A 15445-nucleotide genomic window follows, 5' to 3' on the forward strand; every position below is an offset into this window, starting at 1 on the left:
TTGGATGACTGGTAAAAACACACCCAAGTTCACACCAGCCCCCTTTTTGAAACTAGCTCCTCGCCACTCGTCCTACACACTTCCCCTTGGTTTGAGCATAGATATATAAATAATAGAGACGGCACCGGAATTCCCCTCCCATCCAGTAGCCAAGCCAGTAGGAAATCCTGACTTCCTGAAAGTTCATATAATGGCCTGTTGTGGCGCTGTATTTGGGCCCAACTTCACCTAGACTGTATTTAATACCTTAATAAATATGGTCATCAATACTTTCTGCTTCCAGTCACTAGTTTAAAGTCTCATTTCTCATGTCATAATATTCTTTTTGGAAAATTATGGTCCCATTTATTTAAAAAAAATACCATAAAGTCGAGTATGTTCTGAGGGGCATGGCTACCTTTACAGTCTATGATCATCTTACGTCCATATTTTTTTTTACAGGCTATGGTTCAGACTGGCACTGTTATCAGGTCCATTTATTTGTACGGTGTAATGGAAAAACATTATCTTCCAAAGATGAAGGACTGAAGTTTCATTGAAAGAAAATCATGATCAACACAGAACAGACTGGTGTGCTATAGTAGACCAGTCCTCTCTCCATGCCCTCACAGGAGCCAAATGCCCCCCCCCCCCCCCCCCCCCCCCCCCCCCCATATCATTACACCTCATCTCCACTAGCTAAAGAGTGCTGGTTTGCGCCCCGAAAATAAGCTGATCTACAAGCTCTCAACGCGTCGCAGCGTGACACGTTGTGAGCTTGTAGGTCTGCTATTTTTGTCCAAAAGTGCCCTCTTACAGGTTTTCAGCCCCTCCCTCTCTAACACTCTCTGTACATCCCTGACCCTAAAGGTGGAAGCCACGGGTCACGGGTTAGTTTTAACCAGCCACGTATGTCGGACTAACAGGTGCAGGCACTTCAAATCAGCCATCCATCTCCCAGGGGTCTCTAGCACATTGTAACAGGGATAGACTCCCGCGCTCTGGCTCATACTGACAATAAGCCCCTCCGACCTACTTACTTTGGTGACTATAGGCGGGTTCCTGAACTTCGTATAAAGTAACTCTGGATAAGAGTGTCTGCTAAATGTCTCAATTGAAAATTGTACAGCATATACCAGTACAAACACCCACAAACATTGCCATTTTGAAATGTAGCAATGCCTCAATATTCAGCTTTTCACATGTTTTGAAATGTAATTGTTTCTTTCGTTCTTTCACAGGGAAGCAAGCAAGGAGCAGAAAATGGAACTGTATTATAAAACCTCAACCGTAATCCTCCTCCTCCTTCATTCTTCTCAAACGGGTTCTCAAAACCCTGCGGTGACCGAGCCTCCCGGATACGCCACCGACTGGTACCCTGACGGCGGCGGCGGCGGCGACCATACCGACTCTACGGGGAGGCCAATTAGCAAAGATTGGCTCCGTCAACCCGTCAACGGAAGGATCGAGGATCAGGAGACCATGGTGTCCAGCGGTGAGACCACCATGTCCATCTCCAGCGGAGAAGGCTCGGACACTGACGCCGGTCAAGATCAGGACAACGTCACCGTTATCTCCACTGTGCTTTCGGTGTTTCAAAACTACACAGCGGCCGAGGAGTCTGTGTCGGCGGAAACAACCACCGCGGCACCGACGACAGGCCCCGCCGAGCAGGTCAACAGAACGGGAGCCGAGGAGGAGGAGGGGGGATTCCTGCAGGGCTCGACCACAGCTCATCCCCCGACCAGCGGTTTTCCAGATCTCTCCAACGGCACCGATTTAAATGACACTGCCGCCTTGACACCAGAAACTGACGTCACACAGGGACCCAGTTCTGAAAGCAACTCTACGGAACACACTACTGGTGTTCCGACAACAGAGGGGCCTCTGATTTACGTGGAATCTACAAATTTGACCACAACAGACCTTCCACCTCCTGAGACTACCACGGATGGCGCCTCGAACAGCACAACGGTGGCTCCAGACACGCCCGGAGCGGCGAACATGACGGACGAGGACCAGGCCTCAGGGACCAACTCTGAAAGAGGGAGCTCAGGTGAGTCATTACCTCTGTCCTTTAGTGTCACATGTCCTCTGTCTTCTAGTGTCACATGTCACACAAAGTGGAGCACCTTTTGTCTCCAGAGACGACCTGCTTTCCACGTTGTTACGCTGTAAAAACACCCGAGTTTCTTTAAAAAAAAACCATTAAGACCTAAGGCCAATTCTACAAATGCCTTCTAAATGAGTGAACTCAAACGAGCTTGTATATCTGCTATTTTTTAATAGCTGCAATGCTGTAAGAAAAACCTTTGGCACACCTAGAAATCAGGCGTATATGCACAGGTGCGTAGGCCAGTGGACATCGATGAAAGGAATTAAAGTATGCCCGAAGAAGGTCCGGAGGCACCGAAACGTTGCATTATTAAAAGAAAAAACTCATGGGTGTATTTTCATTCCTTTCATTGAATATCCAATGCTAAAATCTAAAATAACACAGATGCTTCTTATTTTCTTTATTTGTTTTTGGGCAAAATAGTTTTCCAGTGTTAATAATAATAATAATAATAATGGATTTGAATTATAACGCACTTTATATTCGTTAGAATCTCAAAGTGCTACAGCAAAAGAATAAAAAACAGAAGAAACAACACACTAATCTAATAGAACGGTCGGACATCAGTGCCCATACCTGAGGCGGGGGTTGGCGATAGGGCCTTTCTGTGTGGAGTTTGCATGTTCTCCCCGTGTCCCCTCACAAAAACATGCCGTAATCCTGGTCTCTAAAACTACCTCCCCCTGGCCACCCGGGCGCCTGATGGAGGGGAAAGGAACTGGTCGGAATAACGTGTCCCTTCCACGCGCTACGTCCGGCCGGGGAAATTCCCCTCTGTCAGGTGAAAAGAAGCAGCTTGGACTCCTCATGCATAGAAGGAGGCATGAGGTCAGTCCGCTGCCCCCCCAGGTTGGCAGAGGAAGTGTAGCGCCCAGGATTACATTAGATAATTGGCACTGGGTGAAAAGAAAACTGGGTAACAAAATCGTGGGATAAAAATAAATAATAATTTAAAAAAAAGAACGGTCGGACATTTTTAAAAGATAAGGGCATATACAGGGTTATATAAATGCTTTGGTGAAAAGGAAAGTCTTTGGTCCTCTCTTGAAAGACTCTCTCAGGTGGGCGGGGAGAGCGTTCCAGTGTTCTATATCATTATGAGCCTGTTCTCGGTTGTTTGGTTGTGTTAGTCTGAGACAAAGGACCACAATGGAAACAAGTCTAACACTTCTTCTTCTTTATTTTATTATTACTGTATACAGCGGTGCCCGTGTTGTGATGTCAGAACAGGCCAGATCCATATTATGGAGATATATAGGGGTGGTCAGGTCCAGAACCCGCGGGACAGAGGCTTTTGTGTTGGTTCCGGACAACCGGAAATGCATGTCCCACCCAGTTATTATGTATGTGTCCCTTTTATGTCCATATTGTCAAGCATGCCAAATGAGGCTTTTGTGCTGGCTCTGGACAGCGTGAAATGCAGATTACCCGTTCCACCCATCTGTCTGTGTCCCTTTTATGCCCATATATTTCTGTATGTATGTGGGCTCTGGCATGCCCAAATATGGAGTGCTGTGATGTCAGAACAGGCCAGCTTATGGAGTTCTGTCCAGGCATACCCAAATATGGAGTGTTGTGAATTCTGATGTCAGAACATAGGCCAGCTCCATATAGGAACCCTGGGCAGGGCCAGGGCCCTGCCACCATGTCATTTTGTGACGGTTCTGGACAGGGTCCGACCGACTCGACACCGGGCACTGCACTCCCTGTGGGGGTGTGGAACGTGTGTGTCGAATTTGAAGTCGGTGGGGCGAACGGTTCCCGTGTTACCTGGATTACAACAGTACAGGCAGGCAGGCAGGCAGGCAGGCAGGCAGGCAGACAGACAGACAGACAGACAGACAGACAGACAGACAGACAGACAGACAGACAGACAGACAGACAGACAGACAGACAGACAGACAGACAGACAGACAGACAGAGACATGGTGCATTTAATTCTTTGTCGTTCTGGTTTCTGAGTAGCATGTTTGTATTCAATGTGATTCTCTGAACCAAATCAAATCAAATCAAATCAAATCAAATCAAATCAAATCAATAGAGTAATTTCATCTTTTAAATAGTATAGCCCTTAATCACTGTTACAGTCTCAAAGGGCGTCGCAGGCCCACAACGAAAAGTTAATACTCCCGAGAAGAAACAAACCCTTGACAGGAACAGAAAAGGAAGGAACCTTTGGGGAAGGATCAAAGCAGAGAGAGGACCGCCTTCCAGGGAGGACTGGCATGAGCAAACAGGTGCAGCAGTGTAGACTCGTCTATAATGACAATCTGTGACTTCTGTGTACACAAATATGTGCTCCAAAAATAACCACGGAAACCACAAGCATCATAGTGTGTATAGGGCCTGCTCTTAAAGATGGAGTGTCACGATTTCTTTCCACCCTAAAACATGATCATCAGGTATTATTATAATATAAGGAGGAATAACTTTTTCAAAAAAGTGTACAGTATTTGTTAAAATCATGCTTTTATGTGGACACGCCCACCAGTTAATTAAGTATGCCTGGTTTGCCTGGTGGGTGGTGATGGGTGGTGATCCACCTGAACTGAAGCCGCACCCACAGCTGTAGTTGTATGATAAAGGGGGAGGCCCGTTTGACTGTCAAGGGTTCAGCCTCCAGGAAGAAACCCTAAATACAAAGTTAATACACCATTGCACATAAAAACGACTCCGGGGTGTCTAATGAAAAACTCCATCTTTAAACTTGTGAATCATCTGGTAAGTTAATTGATGGGGGACAACTGCTACTTGATTAGGCATTGATGTTGGGGCAATTAACAAAAATGCGGCGTCCAACCAGATAGGCCTACTTATTTTAGTTGGGGATGAATAACCCCAGCCTGGCGATGCGAGGTATACGTAGTACCCCCTGGGGGGGTCTTTCAAATTAAAAACAACTTTGAAGCTTGAGGGAGTCAGCACAGCAGTATAGCGTAAAAACAGTTGCAGGGTTTCCAGGACATCATGAGTCAAACACATGTGTTTTACCTGCATGGTTGGAAGGAAATATCACCACCCTCCACTCAAAAGGCACTTGTGTGAAATAAATCAGCCAGTGCTCTTTTCTCTACTCTTTCCCCCTGACCCACATTTACCTGCATTCGCCCCCTCCCTCCTAGTCCATTGACAAGAGCACAGATGCCCTTTCTTTCACTAGACTTAGGGTGGCTTGGATTTCAGGTGCATATCCACGCTGCGCCAGCAGTGAGCGAAGGAGCTCCATTACAAACACCCTACCCAAAGGGACAATGGAAGCCTGTGTTGGATCAGAACAACAGGAAAGAGGGGGTCAGTGGCGGAGGTCAGGGCATGGCTACTGTGCTACCTTTGTACACACAGCGTGAGACAAAGTCTGTCGTTTCAAGGCTTTTGAGATAGGCTATATAACACGACTTGACGGAGACTATTTGTGATAATAGCTAACATGCTAAATGACTGTTGACATTTAGAAGTAACTGGTGGATGTACTTTGTCTGCTGTGATATTCCGTCTGTTTTAACATTTAGGGAAAAAGTCTAAAACTCCAAAACTGTTTCAGGATTGCAAATGCACTTCTTAGAAGACTTTTTCTTCTGCATACCTAAAATAAAAGGTTTACGAGCAGGTGCGTATAGGCAAACAAGTGCACATCAATAATGATGGAATATGTCTGCACACTGGCATAATACAGCAGTCTGACAAAGTTATACTTATAATATAAGTATTGTATATTATACAAACATTTGTTACGAAAAACACAAAAAGGGAGTGTGTGTCCGTCCGTGCGCAGTTCTTTAGGAAAAAGAAAACACATTTTCAGCTGGTTCACCAACTTCATGCAATCAAGAAAGAAAGAAAGAAAAGCCATTCATCAGCTTCAATGTTATTACTTCGCTGCGCCCTCTACTGATATTGCCCAGAGAACTGCCTCATAGAGAATATTTTTCCTCCGGCGAAAACAAATCCCTTTCTGGCCAAAAAGTACCGTTTATACGTGTGGTGGGGGGCTCAGAGTGCGTCCACTAAGGAAAGTAGGCTTTCTAATGACACAACCCGCCTTTGTTTTGGTGAGTAACAAAAATGTTATTTTTATTTACGCCAAAGAGGAGAGGCTGGTCTGATTTCGATTTGAGATTTAAAACGGAAAGTCCCATAGCCTTACTGTGCAGGGCAGAATCGTAGAAGCAGTAGAAGGCTATGGATCAGAGCTATCCTGTATCCTGAGTTCTCTCTCGTGATTGGTGTCCCACTGGAAAATGTATTTTCTGTTTGCTAAATAGCTGGAGAGACAATTTGTCAGAATTTGTCAGAATTGTATTGAGAGGATGGCCCCTTGAGATGCAGCATCTCGCTTTAGAGGGGGTCCTATACATACAACAACATTACAGCAGTGCAAGTACACAGTACTAAGGCACATAGGTGCAACATGACATACAGTACAAGTACACAAGACATACACATACAGGTACAGTTAGCTTGCTCCCCTTCCCCCACCCCTGACTCATTTACATATGGAAATAATGGAGAAAACAACCTGTGTCACAGTTAGAAGTGAACATGTGAGCAAGCAGTATTAGAAGCATTCACATTGTAAATTGTTTGGCTCGTTACTAAACAAACACTATACTATAGCAATGATTGCTAGCGGGCCTGTATAGAGCTATTCAACACTTTATTTGAACACAACAAATATCCCTTACAGCACCTTATGAAATATGACAGCATAACAAAGGACAATTTGAGAACAGCAACAATGGACCCAGCAGCGTTTGTTTGACTGTGTCATGTACAACAATGCTCAGTCATTTCTCACTTGTTGTTTGGTTTGCAGGCTACAGAGATGTTGAAACCCGATATTTACAATGACGTAAAACAATACATAATTATAATGATAATAAGAAAAAATATAATAATCCATCACACACACATACAGCAACATTTTATATTATGATTTGTATGCTTTCTGGTTGACCTATAAAGTATAAACGACTTGATATACATGTGTGGTATCATGTAATCTTATGATATCATGTGTCATTTAAATACGACGTGTTACTTAACGTTTGACATTTAGGTCGCCACCTCTTTCGGTGCCACACCTCGGGCTATTTCTTTGTGATCGTAGGTTGTTACGTAAAGGAAAGTAACAAAGTACATTGTTTGGGGGTCATTTTAAAGTCTACTCAGGCTTTTGTGTTTCACCCCCAGACAGTTTTTAAGTTGTTTAATTCAGTATTTAGATATTTTATATATAGTACATTTTATCAGACACGCCCCCCCCCCCCCCCCCTCCTTCCTTTATAAACCCATTGCAACCTGAAACTCCATTTTAACCCTGCCGGATTCATCGAAAACACCTCTCTCTCTCTCTCTTTCTCTCTCTTTCTCTCTCTCATATATATATATATATACAGTATATATACTGTATATATATATATGAATATTCTAATATGTGAGGGGGTTGTGTTTTGTTACATTTTTCTTTTTTTGTGAATAAAAAAAGGAATTGAAAAGACACGGCCCCCTCACCCATTAGGACAATATCGGTCACCAGAAGCAAGGATGGGTGTTTTACAGTAATTGAGTATAATGGTTACAATGGAGTTTGAAGTTACAATGGCTTTATATAGGAAGGGGGAGTGTCAAATTCATATGATCAAATTCATATGAAATATCTAAAACTGAAATACTGTCATTTGTAGACGATAAAATGACCCCAAAGACATATTGGTTGTTCAGTTTGACCCACCAGTTTTGGAGATATGGCTTATATGTCTATGTCTTGCAGAGAAACAGCAAATTGAGAAAACGGGCTTGAAAGGTTCACTTCTGTGGTCTCTAACATTACACCTAGCTACATGTTTAAGCATTTATTTCATATTTGGATTAACTCTGACACTTATTTCAGACATGCTCTAGTATGTGAAGAGTCTGCCTGTGCTATTAACTAATTTTGGATTTTAAAAAAAGTAAATAATCAGAGTAGTTCTTCAACCACACCTTGCGGTTTAAGGGTGCGGCCGACCCCAGAAATAGCCTCTAAAGGCCATTCCATTGTGATCACAGGTTGTTGCATAAATCCATGCAGCGTAATGGATTTCTCACAGCATGCCTTCAGCATTACATGGTGTGATGACAGAACATAATTGTTCTGCCCTGGGAGCATCTCTCCCATCTCTTGAGACAGACAGACACCCCATTATAAACAGGTGAAGAACAGGCTCAGTTACATTTTACAGGCACTGATGATAGGTCACCAATTATGGTGTAACATTATTGGCACTCTCTGTGCAGCAGTCTGCATTGTTGACTGTGCAAGATGAGCTTGGTTCATTATATGAAACAAACAAGACAAACAACAAAACACTTGAGCTATTAAGTCTCATGATGCTTTGTTGTCTCCACCAGGCCGAAGGCATGTGGGGAGAGTATGTTTTGCACTCCGTCCGTCCGTTTGTGTGTCCGTTTGTGTGTCCGTCCGTGTGTCCGTGAACAGCTAATCTCGGCCACCGTTAACCCGGTCGATGCCAAATTTTGCACACACACTCCCTGGATGCCAACCATGAACCTCTGCCCCAAACTTTCCAGAACGGCCTGTTATAGCGCCACCAGGAGGCCTCTGTAGGTGTACTGTGCAAAACAAGTTTTTGCACAGTACACCTACAGATTTTGTCCAAACATCACGCAAATTGGTACACAGTCTCTCTAGAGCCATTCAACCAAACCGGTCTTTCAGATTTCTCAGACTCCATCCTGATTGGTTAAGATTGGCTTCCAAAGTTCACAGGAGTGCTCAGTTTCAAACAAAATGCTGCAAATCATGAACACATTGTGATTTCCATGAAATTGTGCACCCACATTCCCACTAGGCCCAGGACAAAATGCCACATGAACAATTTCAACTCAGCCTCAAGGTGGCGCTATAACTGGCCGAAAAGTGTTTTTACCTCTAACTGCACGGATCTGTGGATAACCTGGTGGAGACCTGTGCCCAGAAGGGCACTTTTTCTAGTTTTCAATCATTCTGCACAAGCAACACTGAGTGTGAATGGTCATTTTGCAGTACTTCAGGGCATTGTGCACTTTATAGTTACATAGCCTACATTTAATGAAGGCTGTTGCACTATTAGGGTGATTATTATTATTACACTATGTTTTTGTCCAATGTTCCTGCCTTGGGAGGGCAAAACTGTCAACATTTGATATTTATTCATAAGTGGTGTGCGGTACTGTATGGAATACAAAACACATGGAGGACTGGTCCCTTTACTTACCATAAAATGACTGATCAGCTGTTCGATGTGCTTTGGCTGTCTGCTGTAAAAAAAGAAACGCACGCACGCACGCACGCACGCACGCACGCACACACACACACACACACACACACACACACACACACACACACAAAACAAACAAAGCAAAAATACATACAGGCCGGGCCAGATTCCTGGGCTGATCTACATGTGTTTCCAGTCTTGGCCCACTGTAGAAACATACCTGACCCCAGAATTGACCTCAAAACATTGTCATGGCATTATGCAGCACACAGGCAGAGAGATGGACAGTGAACTGAGTCTAATCATTAGACACAATGCATTAGACTCTAATGCATTGCTTCTCAAACATTTTAATTTGAAAAAGTAAGTTTAAAATGTTTACTTTAAAAATAGATACATCTTCAGATCTTCGTGGGGCGGCTCGCCGGAACCGGGCCGGCACCCTGGCTGTGGTCCTGTGGGTCTGGAACTTCCGGAGACCCCCACACGGAGTTGCACCACTCACTTCACACGGGTGTGATTTTTAAACCTGATGCACTTCCATTTTGGTTCTTTGTACCTTCTCCCAGAGGGCAGAAATTTACAAACTCTCCATTTAAAACATGGGTAACATAACTGACAATGTTTTGAGCCTGTTTTGTAGCCTGCTCATAAATAGACTGCAGAGAGGGGGGTTGTCTTACCCCTATGATCTTCCCTGCAGTTTGCACCAATCTGAACAATTTGAGAACAATTAGAGATTACCGAACCAAACTGTGATACCAAACCTGACCAGGCTTTCCAAGACTGCTCGATAGAACACTAACATACATTGTTGATGAGATGATATGATATGAGATGATATGAGATTCAATTTATTGTCAAAGTACAGTACAGTACAGTACAGTACAGTACAGTACAGTACAGTACAGTACAGTACAGTACAGTACAGTACAGTACAGTACAGTACAGTACAGTACAGTACAGTACAGTACAGTACAGTACAAAAGTATTTTCGCATCTCTTTAAAGTGCAAACAGTACAGTAGTAAATGCAGATATGAGCAGTAGTCAGTAAATTAATTTTGGTCAACACCATGCACCCTGAGACATCGGAGAGTGCAGACTGTCTACATGTGTGTTCCAAGTTAGTGAGTTGTCAATCCTGCTGCCCAAGTATTTGTATGAGGTTGAGGAGCCCTGTTATCAACATGTAATATAAGTTATCAATGTTACAAGTTTTCTGGTAATGGAGGATGAAACAATGTTATTTATTCCCACAGATTTAACTTTTACAGAGACTTGTGAGACTTGTTTTGATTTGATTTTGTCAAATGAAATATACGAGTAAAGCGTAATATTTCTCAGACCCAGGATATACACATAAAAGTGTAATAAAACACATTCCAATGTGGTCATGCAACGCACAATAAAAAAATAAATAGTCCAATAAATTGCATAGCACCAATAGAATCCATAACAACATCAATCAATCAATCAAACAAACTACATGTTCTGTGTTGTTTTCTTCCCTGCAAAAGGTCTGGCATCAGAAACCAATAAGAGGAGCAGAAAAAGTGAGGCGTGGAGTGCCGTCTTGGGGACGGGAGTGGCGGTGGCGTTTGTGGGCATGGTGGTGTACGTGATCGTGAGGAAGAGGAAGCAGAGGGACTTCAGCCACAGGAAGCTGGTGGAAGAATTCCCCTCTGACCCGGGTACGCTATTCCCCTCTGACCCGGGTACGCAATTCCCCTCTGACTCGGGTACGCTATTCCCCTCTGACCGGCCGGGTATGCGATGGGACTCACATCACCACAAATGTATGTACTTCAATTTAAGCATTCAGCAGACGCTCTTAATTCAGAGCGATTCGCAGCAAGCAAGGTAAACACAAGGTAATACTGTAGATCACATGCATGGAGACAGTGTAGTGTAGGGTTCCCCAATTAATTTTCCTCAAGGGCCATATTTTGACTGGGGTACCAGGCACGCGCAAAGTCGAGGTCTTGCCGTGAAAATTCATTTTCAGAGCAAGACCCCATTTTAAAAGGATGCCCAGTTTGACATGCACAGGCTACTGACCCCCATTTAATGCCATTTATATCTGCCCCCCCCCCCCCCTATAATCTATGATCATATAGGTAAACAATAATAATAACAATAATAATAATAATTAATTGCATCTTTATAGCACTTTTCCAAGTGCTCAATGCGCTTTACAATGGTTCATTCATTCATACATTGGGAGGTGAAGCGGCGAACAGTAGACGCCAGCGTTCTCACTTCCCACATTCACACACCAATAATAATAATAATAATAATAATAATAATAATAATAATAATATGTAGCTATACAAACTCTAGGATGCCAAGTCAAGAAATTAACCTGGCATCTGTCTACATAACATGGTATGGTACGGAGAGGAGTCTGGGACGTGTGGAGTGTTGTCCCGGGTCGGATGTGTTCCCTGTCAGATCCATGAGTGTAAATAGCAGTTTTGTAATAATAATGATGATAATGTTTATAATATGATAATAACTGTTATCGTTCCACTCCTATAGTTCTCCGACTAGACAACAGCGAGCCTTTGGACTTAAACTTTGGCGGTTCTGCGTACTACAACCGAGCGATGCAAGCAGACGACATCCAGATGAACAGCTTCTCAGGGGGCCAGCGGCGCTAACTGACCAGCACACTGACTTGTCCAGAGGCCAGTATAGCAACTGTCCAGGGGCCGATAGCGTCTGTCCACGGACCAGCAGTGACCGAGGAGGGGGGCCCAACTATGGACTCCTCATGGTACTCTCTTCATGGAAAGTGCACCATACATGGAAATGCCACCAAGACTACAATGGTCATTTGTAGACAATCTATGATATTGTCTCTGTCGGGCCTGAAACCTCTTATCTTCATATTCTAACATTTTGTGTTGGTTTTTTCTCTTCTTAAAATAACGTCCTACTTGATCATACTACAGCGTCAAGCAAAAGTATCAAAGCATGCCAAGATGTAAACGCAGCGTGTTTTGAGCTTGTCGATCATACTTTCGATGTTTTTGAATAATCCTGGAAAGTAACAGTATTGGACATTATGAATGTTTCCACCCGACAGAGACAAGTTATACCTACAGATTATGTACAGTATATGGATATGGTTATAGTATTGAAATAGTTTTTATTTTGTATTTTATATAAACAGCTTTAGGTGCTGTAAGGGCCAAAATACAGAGGGTTTAAATGTCAGCTATTTATATAGGTTGCCAAAAGCAATAAATGTTTAAGTTTACGCTAAAGGAAGGATGTTTATATGAAAGAGATAGTCATTACCGGTTATTGCAATGCATGCAGAATGTATATGCCATGGGTGTGTGTAAAAGAACAACAACAATGATTACGTTTATTTAATGGGTCGTGAAACAAATGACAAAATACAAAATGACTATTAAGCACCTGTATAATGGAAAGATATGCAGTGTTGAGAAACAGTGAGATCTGCTTGGCAGAAAATAATTTGCACAATACTAGAAATAGTATGTTGGTAGTGCTGTCGCCTCACAGCTAGAAGGTCCTGGGTTTGATTCCCGCTCGGGGCGCTGTGGGTGCTGGCGGCGTGTTTCCTCCTCCGCGTCATCAGTGCCCATACCCGAAGGCGGGGTTGGCGAAAGGGCCTTTCTGTGTGGAGTTTGCATGTTCTCCCCGTGTCCCCTAGGGTAGGTACCCTCACAAAAACATGCAGTAATCCTGGTCTCTAAACTGCCTCCCCCTGGCCAGCCGGGACGCCTGATGGAGGGGAAAGGAACTGGTTGGAATAACGTGTTCCTTCCACGCGCTACGTCCAACCAGGGAAACTCCCCCCTGTCAGGTGTAAAGGAGCAACTTGGACACTCAAGCATGAAGGAAGCATGAGTTAAGTCCGTTGCTCTCCCTAGGTTGGCGGAGGGTGTGTAGAGCCCAGGATCACATCACAGGATGATTGACACAGGGGTGAAAAATGGGTTACAAAATCGTGGGACAAGAAATATAAATTACAAAAAAAAAAGAAATGGTATGTTAACATCTTAAATATGAGACACAAAGTCATGTGAAAGTTAATATGACAGCTCTACATGTGTTGGACAGCTAGAAAATAAAAAAACAGGGCTAAACAGGTTTAATGGACAACTGTAGCATCTGGCTCATTAAACTAATCTAAGCAACGTTTACAAATCATATGGGACAAATAATCGTCCCTCAAACAAAGTAGCAATAACTAATATGATCACTTTTAAGTATGACAACAGAAATGTAGATATACTTTGGGTTTGTAAGAAGACGGGTTTTGGGCACACTTATTTATTTTTTATTTTTTTCACTATTATTTTAGAAGTTGGTATTGTAAGTGGGGAAAAGCAGTGCGTTTCTCTTCAGAATTATTTGATAGCAATAAGCACATCAGTAGCACAGGCAGACTGGTGTAAGTCCTCTTTGTTCAAATGGAGCGTTGAGATGCTTTAAGCCTCAAGACAGTTCGTTTATTCACACAGTAATCCAGGATTAAGCTGCACTGTGAAATCCTCAGGGTTAATTTAACGCTGATAAGTATACAAATGGAACCGAACGGTTAAGGGACCATTTGGTTCCACTTGTACACACACAGGCCCCTTTTCCACCGGAACCGGTTCAGTTCTTTTTGGTTCTTAGTCCATGAGCCAGAGCTCCAAAATTGGAAGGTTAATTATGAATTGAATGTGCAAAACCATACCTATATTAGATTGTTATTACCATTAAACTTCCAAAATTGAGTACTTACACGAAGACAATGATTTATTGTATTTCAAATTTATTTATTTTTTATATGCAAATGAGGCATAATGTAGGAAAATATGCAAAATAATCGAAAATATGAAAAAGCTACTGTGGAAGGGTTATCATGTCATTTACTTGTATTGATCGTATAAACAGCTCTGGCTCATGGACTATAAACCAAATAACTGATCCAGTTCCCATTGGGAACCAACCGGTGGAAAGGGGGTCACAGAGTTACATTTACATTGAGGATAATTTTTTTCTTCTGTGTGTGCGACATGACTATAGCATCGAATTTGAATATATTGTAAAAAACAAACTTGCCTTCCAACATTTGGAAGGTATTTTTGTTTTGTTTTTGTAGATTTTTCATTTTATTTAGTAAAATTTATTTTATTTACGTAGGACACTGAGCAAGGGCAGAAGCCTAATTTATATACTTATAAATTAGCCAAGAAAAATAAGATATCAAGTAATATATGTAAGCCGTTGACCCTGCAGCAACCCTGTGACCATGCCCATGCACTATCCAGTCAGCTACCAACGTGCCCTGCAAAGATAAAGTTTTGCTTAGACTTTGACTAAATTCCACAAAAACTTGGCTCTAACCTATAATACAATGTGATCAAAGTTTAGAAAATGTGATGAAAATAATTATGATGAAAGGGGCATGAGAAATGAAACCTTCACCTTATAGTTCACTATATAAATTAAGGGTTAAAGTCATACCATGTAACTTTTTCAATTAAAGCTGTATTCTGTTTTTGTGAATAAAATGTTATTTTGTCCAATTTGTGTGGTTTATTGTGACAAAGTGGTGACAAAGGGTACTGTGCCAGTGTAGCTCTTCTCACAACATTGACGACACAGGTCGGTTCTTTATAAACGAGCATTTATTTCGGGCATTCTTCTCATCCCTCAGTTGTTCCATCCATGCCGTGAGAACTATATGTTCACACAAAAATAATAAACACATAAAACAATCTACGAAGTGCATCACAGTATTGACCAAATGAAAATACAAATGAATGCGCGATGCGCAGGTGAACGTGTCCATCAAACAAACACAACAAATACTAAATATAGAATACCTCGTTGGCCGCTTGTCGTGTCTACCCCTCAATCCATCAATTAACTATAGTTATTAGTTATAGCTGTAAAGCACTTTGGTACAACGTTGTAGTTTTTAAATGTGCTATATAAATTAAGGTGGTATGTTATGGTATGTGCTCTGGGGCAGCATAGGGTTTCACATATACTGTACATATATCATTCCACCTCCTGCACACATGGTTTGTTTATTTGGTTTATTTTGTTGGCACCGCCTC

General features: G+C 42.5%; 1 protein-coding gene across 3 annotated transcripts; it reads left to right on the forward strand.

Annotated features, from left to right (window-relative positions):
- The first annotated feature begins 10895 nt into the window (after positions 1-10895).
- On the forward strand, positions 10896-12863 carry LOC310854499 (mucin-15). 3 transcript variants are annotated; one of them, XM_083759177.1, is made up of 2 exons: positions 10896-11152; positions 11895-12863. In XM_083759177.1, exons 1-2 carry the CDS (start codon positions 10963-10965, stop codon positions 12014-12016), a joined length of 312 nt encoding a protein of 103 aa, XP_083615303.1. In that variant the 5' UTR covers positions 10896-10962; the 3' UTR covers positions 12017-12863. The 3 variants fall into 3 exon arrangements, with proteins under 3 accessions (XP_083615303.1, XP_083615304.1, XP_083615305.1); XM_083759178.1 differs by having other exon boundaries at positions 10896-11095; XM_083759179.1 differs by having other exon boundaries at positions 10896-11071.
- The last annotated feature ends 2582 nt before the right edge of the window (positions 12864-15445 follow it).

Source organism: Protomyctophum parallelum (genome assembly GCF_964188405.1).
Source record: "Protomyctophum parallelum genome assembly, chromosome: 2".
Classification (NCBI taxonomy): Eukaryota; Metazoa; Chordata; class Actinopteri; order Myctophiformes; family Myctophidae; genus Protomyctophum; species Protomyctophum parallelum.

Bases quoted from the DNA above. Each gene is read 5' to 3' on its own strand.
- LOC310854499 (XM_083759177.1), top strand. From the start codon at position 10,963: ATGGTGGTGTACGTGATCGTGAGGAAGAGGAAGCAGAGGGACTTCAGC. The intron at 11,153-11,894 runs GTATGTACTTCA...CCACTCCTATAG, and splicing joins GGACTCACATCACCACAAAT to TTCTCCGACTAGACAACAGC.